The sequence below is a fragment of the Dipodomys spectabilis genome, unplaced genomic scaffold (assembly GCF_019054845.1).
Source record: "Dipodomys spectabilis isolate Male_0828 unplaced genomic scaffold, ASM1905484v1 ptg000112l, whole genome shotgun sequence".
NCBI classification, from domain to species: Eukaryota; Metazoa; Chordata; class Mammalia; order Rodentia; family Heteromyidae; genus Dipodomys; species Dipodomys spectabilis.
Genome location: NW_024870789.1, coordinates 1,681,315 through 1,693,420, shown reverse-complemented (window position 1 = coordinate 1,693,420; position 12,106 = coordinate 1,681,315). Strand labels below are relative to the sequence as shown.

The window sequence follows — 12,106 nt, the reverse complement described above, 5'->3', positions numbered from 1 at the left end:
GTGCTGTACAATTTCCATGTATTTAAGTAATTTCTGCAGTATGCTTTGTAATTGAGAACTAGCTTGATTCCACTGTGGTCGGATAGGATACAGGGGATTATGTCAATCCCCTTGTACTTGCTTTAAGTTGCTTGCATGAACTATGATATAGTCTATTTTGGAGAAATTTCCATGAGCTGCTGAGAAGAATGTGTACTGTGTTGTTTTAGGGTGAAATACTCGGTAGATGTCAGTTAGTTCTTCTTGAAATATGGCCTCACTTAATTCGGTAGCTTCATTGTCAATCCTCTGGTTAAATTTATATTTCTTAAGAATAAATAATGATGAGCTGGGAAGGTGGCTCAGTGGTAGAGTGCTTGCCTTGCATTCCTGAGGCCCTGGGTTCGATTCCTCAGCACCACATAAGCAAAAAGAAAAAAGCCGGAAGTGGCGCTCTGGCTCAAGTGGTAGAGCACTAGCCTTGAACTGAAGAGCTGAGGGACAGTGCCCAGGCCCAGAGTTCAGGCCCCATGACCTGACCCCCCCCCCAAAAAAAAAGAATAAATAATGAAAGAATCTTTGTTTTTGATTTGTGTTCCTACACAAGACTATTTAGAGAAGGTCCTTTTTCAAAACAGAATCAAATTGGTTTCACTGAGCATGCTTAGTCTTCCTTAGACAACAGGACTTTGCAAGGTTTTTAAGGAATTCTGTAGCTCATTTTGAGTCAGCTCGTTATAAAGTCTGGCCCAGAAGGAAGTTTCCCGTTCTTTACTGCATGCTTAACTCATAAGGCAGGCATCCTGAAAAATGAAAAATAAGCCTATAACAATAGCAACTCTATCCCATATTTCTTTGTCAAACGCTTTTCACGAGTCAGATGTATCCATGCTTCAAGTACAGAATTTAAGGTGGTGCCGACTGTCATCAAGAGATTGAATTATACAGAAGTTATAGGTACTGGTCAGGATCCCCAAAGATGCACTTGGATTCAAATTCCATTCTTCCTTTTTAATGGCTGGGTAGGCATGGCTTCTTTCTCTGTATGCTGTAGACATGATGTGAGATAAGAGATTGGAGTGGTGGAGTTATAGAAATATTGGCCAATGGCTAGAAAATTTTTGTGAAGAATTATTAGTTCAAGGTATTTGTGTTTCACCATGGTGACTATTGGCAGCAATGTAGTATATTTTGGAAGTGATTGAGGGAACATTTTAAGTTGTATCATCAGAAAAATGAACACTAGGTAATCTATATATTGTGTGGTCTGATTTGGCTTTCCCATAATATATACATATTTGAAAACATAATGTTGTATATGATGAATACCTACTCTTCTGTTAAATATCTAGATAATGACTAAATATGTAATAGATTGTTATGAGTAAAGGAAAGGAGCATGTTATGTAAAGGAAAGGAGCATGTGCCAGCTGGGATGGCCACCTCTATCAGCTGGACTGAGAAGGTAGTGTAGGTCTTGGCCTGCTGACCATGAAGAACTTTCTGCAGCATCACATCAGACTTCTCTGAGATGAATCAGACAACTGAGATGAATCAGGACAATAATAATACTACTCAATAATCCTGTCCAAACACAGGCAAACATAAAAAAATGCCCCCGACACTAAAATGACCAAACACCCTTCTCTCCTGAATAAAAAAGCATGTATAATTTATTTTTTTTAAAACTAACTTTGTTTTTTGTCAGTTGTGGGGCTTGAACTCATGGCCTGGGTGCTCTCCCTAAGCTCTTTTGCTCAAGGCTAGCACTCTACCACTTTGAGCTACAACTCCACTTCCAAGTGCCTATTATTATTATTATTATTTACCATTTCCACATCAAATCTTATTCTACTCTTCCTGCTTTTTAGATAATTACTGGAAAACCAACCATGGACTCACCTCTACTTTCTACCAGTTTCAAATCTGGATCAACATTCCACTTGTTTGAATTCCCCCCCAACCACTGAAACATGAGCCTGCACCCCAGTCTTTGCTTACACTCGCTGGCTGTGATGCCACACAGGTTTCAATCATTCATGGTCCTTCAAACAGTAACAAGCCATTATTCCCAATCTCCCTTGGCTAAAGTCATGATGGTGTTTGGGTAGAGGGCGCACTTATGAGGAGTGAGCTAGTTAGTCCATGTTTTAACACTCATTGAGTATTATATATTCAGCATTTCAGAGTTTTGTAGACAGAGATAAGGAAACTCAGAGGTTGTGTGACTGGGAGGTGGTTCTGGTTTTCTTTCTTAGCTCCAAAGCCCATTGGCTGCTATAACACATTGCCCTGCTTTGATTAATCTCTGCTTCTCTTCCATACCTCTTTTTAGGGGGTAACATGATTTGCTCCTGGGATTCTGATTCTGTCTTGCTCAATGTTTAAAATAAAAATCATTTTCCTAACAGATATATTTCAGTGTAGGTACAAGCATTTAAAGCTGTGTAATGCTTGCCACCTCTCAGCATTCTGTTAGGATTATCAGTGTTAATTCAACCTGTTTGGGTTTTCATTTTTTAAATGCCTTTTAAAATCTATTTTTAGGGTAGATACCTTCAGATGTGTTCTAGAAAGCTTATAAAAATGTTTTATTGTTTGTAGGTTAACCATTGCTTTTTCATTTCCTAACTGATGTGACAAAACTTTCATTGAATAATCATAAAGCCTTGATGATCAGCAGAGGGAAAGCAGATATTGTAAGGCTTTTGGAAATCTTAAAAAAAAAAAGGCAACCAAGATTCAGAAACTAACTGGGACCATTAGAACATCGACTGGCTCACTCATGAAGGACTGGTATGCAGGACTGCTTGCTAGCTTTCTGCTAATTGTCCTTGTTTCTTTTGATGCTTTAGGAACATCTAAAATAAGCAGAACAAAACACTCAGATTACAGAGATTAATGCATGCCTAATCTATAAGTGCTTTAATCAATCACCCATTTGCAAGTATGAGCTTATTTTGAAAATGTAAAGAAAGCTCCAGTCCTCTGGTGTATGCTGAAATTTTCCTCATAAAGGTGTTTGAGAAATCACATGATTAAAATAGTCATCTTCATCTCAAATTACTCTTTATTCTTATTACATGATGATGTTTAAGATTTTGTCAGAGTACTCAAAAGATTCAAGCATATCTTAATAGAGAAGGCACAAAGAGTTCATTTATTTTGGGAAAATGATTGTAAGGTGTATTATAGAGGTTTTAAACTTGTTTGTTGCTGAATGAAAATTCACTAAGATAGCAGAGAACTAATTTATTAAGACAGTACCATTAACTTGCTCAATGTTACAAAGCCTCACAAAAACAAGAGTCAGTATAAAATCACAACTCAAATGCTAATGCTTTGCACATGGCATTTTCTGCGACAAGAGTGAAAAGACTACTCATGTTTGTCGAATGATCTCTAAGTAGAAATTATGCTCACATGGCCAAAGAAACCACTACACAGAAAAGTAGGAAGTACAAAAGCTGCTTTATCAAGAAAATGCTTTTGCAAAAATTAATAAATTAACTCTCATTTTTGGAATGAAGGGATGTATATGATTATGAAGAAAGATTAGTTGGCTTTACATTAAGAAAAAAGTTCTAATTAAACTATCTTTACAAAACTACTGTAGATGTTTAACTGAATTGGAAATGTGGTCATATAAAGTATTTCTCTTCATCACAAAAGTTCCATGTTTTAAAGATTTACACAGTCCATAGGCGGGCTTATTAAATCTAGAAACATTTCCTGTTAATTAATTAATTTATTTTTCCTGAACAAGTAACTGTTTTAAAAAGGATCTCGAAAAACTTGAGCAGAATTGTCATACTCTGCAATGAAATGCTTCAGCTCTTCAATACACCGCTTACCTATATCTTGCAAATTCTGCCTCAGAGCAAACTGTATAGTCTGTTCTAATGAAGGATCTTTTGCAATCAACATTTTCACCACCACCCCGAAAGTTTCACAGTCTTGCCGGTAAACCCGTTCAATCTCTTTCATTTTGGATGCTATTGCTTTAGAGCGACTGTCTAGTTGAGCATCGTTTGTGTTAGACACAGTTTCTTCAAGCTGCTCAATGACTAATGGTGTGTCAGGTACCCTCTTTGAGGAAGGAAGTGCTGAAGAGCTCCAAGTTGAAGTGTCTTGTGATGTTTTCAAAGACTGAGCAGATCTCTCTCTTCTTCTGTTCTGTGACTGGTAGAACAGATAATGTTTGTTCCGTTCTGGAGAATAGCTCCTGCTGCTGACACTGGAGCCAGATCTGCTGTGCGGAGAGTCTTTTCGACCTCCAGGTGACTCTCTGAAAAATGAAGCATCCCTTTTATGGGAAGAATGGTCCCATGAATAATGTGAAGAGTACAAACTGTTGCTTCTAACACCGGCTTTCTGGTCCCTCATGGTGGCTAGACAGCAAAGAGGAAAGAAACAGATAATCAGAGCTTTAATCTACTGATGGAAACTATGGTGACTGATCCATTTTGACATGAAATACATTTTATTTCATGTTTCTTGTTGGCTAGTCACATTGCTTTTTCCTTTGAACTTTATGTTCTCCTGGGGTTAATCAGTTTCAAACATCATCAACTGATTTAACATTTCTGTATTCTAACATTTTCACACTCTATGTATCAACCATCTTTTTCACTGTTTTCTATTTCCTTTTCCCAGATTTACTTTATAGTGAAGTGAAAAAGTATAGGTAATCAAGAAACATTAATTAAACTCAGTCATACTGTAAAATTGCCTTTGTTATTTTCCATAGATAAAGCCTTTCTTGGTCCTGGGTTCTTGTTTATGTACAGCATTCCGTAACTCTTCTGGAGAGGATAAATGAATGGGGATTCATTTATGTTAATTAACTAGATAAAATTAACTAGAGATGTTATTGGAAATTGTGTTTGTATAGTCTCTTTTCTTTATCTTTGAATGATGTTTTTGGTTTGTTACAACTGAACATTTGGATTGTTAACTTTGTTAACTTTTTAACACCAATTTAAATATTTCTCCATTGCATTTTCTGTGTCCTCTAGAAAAATAAATTCAAGTCCACTGTCATAGGCCAGCTGTCAGTACACACCTCTAGTTTTGACATTTCTCTTTATACCCAAGGTTGTTTAATTTCATTGTAAATTTCTTTCTCTGTGTGTGTGTGTGTGTGTGTGTGTCCGGTCCTGGGGCCTGAACTCTGGGCCTGAGCGCTGCCCCTCAGCTCTTCAGCTCAAGGCTAACGCTCTACCACTTGAACCACAGCGCCACTTCTGGCTTTTTTCTTTTTTTGCTTATGTGGTGCTGAAGAATGGAACCCAGGGCCTCATGCATGCAAGGCAAGCTCTCTACCACTGAGCCACCTTCCCAGCCCCTCATTGTAAATTTCTTAAGCATGACTTTACTGATACTAAATATTATTGGTAACACCATCGTAATGTCTCATCTCTACCTTTGAAATTGAACAAAAATTCCATTAATATTTTTAAATATTTCTTCTCCAGCTTTCCCTCTCATATAATTTATGGGAACTCTTACAGAAGAGTAAGTACTATATAGAACAACATGGTCAACTATGAAGGTAATACAAAACAGCCATATCATTTATGTAGTCTCATGTAAAAGCAAAAAGAAATGAGTAATGTGACTTTTCATATATCTATTTCAGCACAAATATTCAGCACTATTTCAATATGTAATTAACATAACAAGCACTAGTGACTTTTCTAAATTATTTGGACCACATCTCATATTAGACTATCTCCATTCCAAATGCAGAGATTACAGAGCATAATACTGTGTCTCTTAGCCATTTTTTGGTATATTTTTATCCTTGTTTGTCTCTGTGGCAAATTCACTGTTTTTTCTTTACACTGAATATATTCCAGTTTTTTTTTAAAATTTTTAGTTCAATAACTGTAACTAACTTTCAACTTCCTACTTCGTTCATTGCTACATTATGGGAAATGTTCTTTTCTCATTTTTTCACCACTTTTCAATTTATATTATCATTGTAAATTTTCTAAAGAAATTAAACTTGCAGTAAAAAATTTAAAGTTTCATATTCATTTTAAACCTTTGTCAGAAGAGTTCCATAAAATTAATTGTATGGGAAATGAGTTCACTCAACTTTTTTTGTTTCTCTTGGATGTGTAATTTCTCAAATGTTTTGCAGTTTCCTTCCCTCCTGCCTTCTTTCCTTTAGTAGGGCGTGAGCCTAAGGCCTTGTATTCTTATTGAGCTTTTGTTGCTCAAGGCTGGCAATCTACCACTGGAGTTATTCCTCCACTCCTAGCTGCTTAACTGGCGATTACATTCTCAGATTGGAATTTATAACTGCAAGATTGTTTTCTGTTGTGTTATTTCTGTCAAAGCCCCCGCCATTAATATCTAACTGCGTAGCAGTTTTGAACTAGTGTGCATCCCTGGGAGACTTAATTGAAATTCAAGTCTTGCAATCTTTTCTCAATCTCAGTTTTCCATGATAACAAAGAACCTGGTTTGATATCTGAGCTGTTTCTCAGGAAGTCCCTGCCGCCCCCTCTCCCCCACTACTGTTTTCTCCCCTGCTTGCCAGCTAGTCCATGAGATCTCTGCACTGTAAAATGAGTTCCCTGAAAGTAGAGACTGGTGTTGACACATGCATAATCAAGACCACAATAGCAGGTACAAAACATGTTGAAAGCAATCTTGAATAAATGGAAACTCTGGGGAAGAAGTCTTGCTTTAGATAGTTAGCCTGTCTATACTCAGTATATTTAGTTCCTGCATCATTATGCAGAAGGACCAGTTCTTTAATTCAGATCCACATCTCAGGAAGCCTGCAGAATCGGCTTTACTTTTGGCCTAGAATGTCTGTCTGGTTTCTGCTTTGTGGTTAGACTGACCTTATTATGCTTCTGCACATTTCTTTTTGTCCTTAATCTTTTAAATAAATTTATGTATGTAGATACTCAAATATTCACACACGTGTGTGTGTACAAAAACACAGTGCATTGTGTTTGTAGCAGAGATTCTTTGAAGCTTGGCTTTCCTATACCATTTTACCACAGGTTGAGTTAAGAACTGACCATTGGGCAATCCTGTAATCCTAGCTATTCAGGAGGATGTGATCTTTGATTTCTGGCATAAAGCAATTTCCAGGCAGACAGTCCTTAGAACTTGAAATGCTAATGAATCAGAGAAATGTTAGAAGTGGGAGCAGGTCTCAAGATGTAGAGTACAAGCCATGACTAGAGTAGCACAAAAAAGACTTCAAGACCTTGTGCACGCGTGCGCGCGTGCGCGCGCGCACACACACACACACACACACACCACGAGAGAGAGTGTGAGAGAGAGAACACGCAGTGAGAAACACAAAGAATAGATTACAACTAAAAAACTGTAGACTTTAAAAGTGAATTAGAGGTTAAAAAAGAAAACAATTAACACTAAAGATTGTGAATTTAGATCACAAGTTAATAAGTCCAACAAAACCTGATACTTTCTTTATCATAGAATGTCTTCATTTTACATTGAACCAAAAATCGTATTTGGGCTGAACATAGAATTCTAGGTAATCATTAATATTTTAAATATACTCAATTTATTTTGACCTCCATAATTTTTGCCCAAAAGTCTATTTTAAGTCATTGTCTTGTTCTCTAGTTGCTTTTCCAGATTTTTTTTGTTGTAGTGATTGTTTAACATCTTATTATTGTTCTTAGCTTTGAATAGGAAAGATTTCTTTTGATCCATTTTGTTTGGCATTTGTTCAATGCATAGATATACAGGTATAATATAGTGGTATATGCTATTCCCATATTTATGGAGTTTTCTTTCATTACTTTTGTATATTTATTTGACCTCATTTCTTCTGGTTTTTATTACATAAATATAAAAATTGATACTGTCCCATAAGTCTCTAATGTGCTGTTCAGTCCTTTCCAAATTTTTATGTTGTTCATATTGCATAAGTACTATAGTTCCATCCCCAGATTTACTTACTTTTTCTTCTGTTACCTCCATTCTGCCATTTAGTCCATCACAGAGGTTTATTTTTTATCCAATTTTTAACACCTAATTTTTCTCTTTTATATATCTCCTTTCTTCCCATAGGTTTTCTATAATTTGATTTAACTATACTGTTCATCTTTAACTAACATATTTAAAGTGATGCCTAAAAAAATACTGAAATTTCTATAACATTCAAAACCTGTTTATTATTAGATTCACAAAATAACTTAACTGTATGGAACTGACTTACTCAGCAATAACTCTGTTAAACACTTCTCGGTTTCTGAATTATTTTCATTTTAACTACAATAGCCTATTTTTATATCCACCATGGTTTTGCTGAAAAAATTCAAATAACTATCATTAGAAGTTAACCTGGTAACTTACAAAGAAAACTGTATTTTTTTTATTGTGAAAATACTATACAGAGGGGTTACAGTTACATGGGCAAGATAATGAGTACATTTCTTATCAAGTATTGTAGCCTCCTCCTTTGTTTCCCCTTCCCATCCCTTCCCATCCTCCCCCTGCCCTCCCCAATCCTCCCCATTCCCCATCACCCCCCCCTCCCCCCCTCCCCCGCCTCCCCCCTCCCCCCTCACCGAAGTTGTTAAGTTCATTTTTTTTTTTTGGTCGGTCATGGGGCTTGAACTCTGGGCCTGGGCGCTGTCCCTCAGCTCTTCAGCTCAAGGCGAGCGCTCTACCACTTGAGCTACAGCGCCACTTCTTGTTTTCTGGTGGTTTATTGGAGATAGGAGTCTCACGGTCTCTCCTGCCTGGGCTGGCTTTGAACCGCGATCCTCAGATCTCAGCCTCCTGAGTAGCTAGGATTACAGGCGTGAGCCACCAGTGCCCGGCTGTAAAGTTCATTTTCGACATAACGATTTGTACATCTCATTGTTGCAATGGGTCCACCTGTATCCCTATTTAAATGATTTGTTTTTCCCCTTCCCCTCCACAAATTATATTGACATCAAATACAGTGAAAGCAGGGGTTATACTGTGGGGGAGGGACATACAAAGCAACAAAGAAATAATCTTTTTTTTTAAATTTAATTTTATTTTATTTGTGAACATACTGCACAGAGGGGTTACAATTACATGGGCAGGACAAAGAAATAATCTTATAAATGTGTTACAAACAATCGCATGAAAGAAAAAAAAATTTGAATATGTAACTTAGGGTTCATTTCCCTAACATCATATCTGACCTTTTCTGCTTGACTCAGACATATACTAGATATTGCAAATAAGGGAAACCATGGGACCTATGTTTATTTGGGCCTGGCTTACTTCACTTAATATAATTTTTTCCAAGTCTTTCCATTTCCTAACAAATGGGGCAATGTCATTCTTTCTGATAGAGGCATAGAATTCCATTGTGTATATACATCACATTTTCTTGATCCATTCATCTACTGAGGGGTATCTGGGCTGGTTCCATATCTTAGCTATAGTAAATAGTGCTGCAATAAACATAGTTGTGCTGGTAGCTTTAGTGTGGTCTTGTTTGTAAACATTTGGGTAAATGCCCAAAAGTGGGATTTTTGGGTCATAGGGGAGCTCTATGTGGAGTCTTTTGAGGAACCTCCATACTACTTTCCAAAGTGGTTGAACAAGTTTACACTCCCACCAACAATGCAGTAAGGTTCCCTTCTGTCCACATCCCCTCCAGCATCTGTTGTTATTAGAGTTCTTGATTTTAGCCATTCTAACTGGGGTGAGGTGGTATCTCAATGTTGTTTTGATTTGCAAGAAAACTGTATTTTTATCTTGCTAAATGCAAAGATTTCAACTGACTTCTCAGTTCACTTGCTAGATAAGCATTTGTTTTTCTCTATTTTTCATGTATATGCTGGTCCTGACACTTGACCTCTGTGTCTGGGCACAGTTCCTGAACTTTTTTCCCTATAGCTAGTGCTCTACTACTTGATCCACAGCTCCACATCTGGCTTTTTGCTACTTAATTGGAGATAAGAGTCACATAGACTTTCCTGCTCCAATTGGCTTTCACCTCTGTTCCTATGATCTCAGCCTCCTGAATACTTAGGATTACAGATTTAAGCCACTGATATCAGCCTTGAATTACTTTTAAAATAAAGCGAGAGATGTGAAGAGAAGCTAAGAGAAAAATGACTATTAATATTGAAGAAAATCACTGTCTCAAGTAATTATCTTCACATTTCTCTCACCATTGCTAAGTATGCAGTTTAAAACTTAGTGAAAGTAAGGAACATTTGGAAACTAACAGAAAAGTTTGCAAAGACATAATTTCCACATGAGTTGCAATGGTAATAGTACAAAGAAACATGGAAAGATGTTTGAGAGTTCTGATAACATGGAATTCCCTAACAGCATAGTGACTGAAGATATACATAAGCTCAGACCACACTTTTGCAGGGAAAAATATGAAAGCATGGTTTACTAATGTATCAATAATGAAATGATGAAAATGTCCACATAGAATGAATAGTAATTGATGCTCATTCAGGAATAAATGTAATGAAGGTTGCTCCAGACTCTTCTAAAATCTTGAGAATATGTGACACCCTGGAAGCTACTCACTCCAAACTGGCAACTGCGAGTTGCTTTCAGAGCACACAAAGTAACAAGGTATTTTATTTACAAATTTATTGTAAGATGAGAAAAAAATAGAAAGGAAACAATGACAAGATGATGCAAAATAACACATATCTGGTTTTTGACAAGGAAAGCACTGATATTTAGACATGTGCACGTAAGGAGATGATATATGCTTAGAACATGTGTGTGCTCATCCATGTACCTCCATGTTCTATGTGGTTTTAAAGTATGCTCATCTGCATGTCGCCATATCTAGACACTACTAGTTTTGACCTCAAATAAATAACATGAGCTCAACAGTGTTTGCTTCATACCTATAATTAAATACTGTAAATATCTGAGAACACATAATAATGAAAAGAAATTAAAGAAATTAAATGCTGAAGCATTTGTAACGTACTTAATAAGGTTCCATTGGTTATGCCCATTATTACTCCTGTCATTTTCTACTATCTTTTGTCAACACAGTCTCAAATTTGTTAGCCAACAGAAGCCAAATGCATAGCAAATGCTAAGCCAGCTTCAGACTGTGATTATCTATTTTTACCTCCCAAGTAGCTGGGATTGCAGTCTGTACCACCACATCAGGCTCAGTAGTGTAGAAATTTCAGTCAAAATCACACAATGGTTAGACATTCATGTGCCATTTCATTTGACCATTTTGAGGTTCAGAAGTAAAAAGTGCCTGTTGCTTAAAAAGAAAGGGGATTATAAGGAGATGATAGTTTCTTAATAAAGGTGATTATACATTTTTGTGTGCCAGCGTTCAGAAACTAATGCTGTCTTGTGTAACTAACTAGGCATAAATACATGTCTGGTCCTGGCTAACCTTAGAACATTAGCAGAGCCAGGCGTTGGTGGCTCACACCTGTTGTCCTAGCTACTCAGGAGGCTGAGATCTGAGGATCATGGTTCAAAGCCAGCCCAGACAGGAAAGTCTGTGAGATGCTTATCTACATTAAACCACTAGAAAACTGGAAGTGGCACTGTGGCTCAAAGGGCAGAGTGCTTGCCTTGAGCTGAAGAGTGCAGGGACAGCACCCAGGCCCAGAGATCAAGACCCACGACTGCCAAAAAAAAAAAAAAAAAAAAAGAATATTAGCAGAGAAACCACTAAGCACCTCTCAAGTGCGAAGTCCAGTGGCATCTTGTGCATCTTTTGTGTCTTCGTTATGCCTGTCATTCAAGCTATGACAGAAAGCATGAAGTAGATGGATGGGATTCAGTTCAGCCACAGCCCAGGCAAAAACAGACCTGATGACACAAATAACCAGGGTGAGGGATGCTTCAGTGCTGGAGCACTTTCCAGCAAGTGAAATGACCAGAGTTCAAATTACAGTATCACAAAACTAAATAAATAAACAAATAAGCAAACTAAATTCCAAAGGCTTATAGGGTCCAGAACTCAAATGGAGGCATTCATGTTTTCAAGCTCTCTCAAGTGTTGCACCTCATGCGACGTGGTTTTGTTTCAATGACATTGATGGCACTCTCCTGCATATGAACTGAGTAGGGAAGGACAACTTCCTCCTTTCAGGTCATCTGGATGGCTTCAGGAAACGCAGCCTGAGGCCCA

General features: G+C 37.3%; 1 protein-coding gene across 1 annotated transcript; it reads right to left on the bottom strand.

Moving 5' to 3' along the window:
• Window positions 1-3,753: 3,753 nt before the first annotated feature.
• LOC122114869 (periphilin-1-like) lies at window positions 3,754-4,365 on the bottom strand. The gene has a single exon (XM_042688132.1). The coding sequence runs from the start codon at window positions 4,363-4,365 to the stop codon at window positions 3,754-3,756; it is 612 nt and encodes a 203-aa protein (XP_042544066.1).
• Between the last annotated feature and the right edge of the window lie 7,741 nt (window positions 4,366-12,106).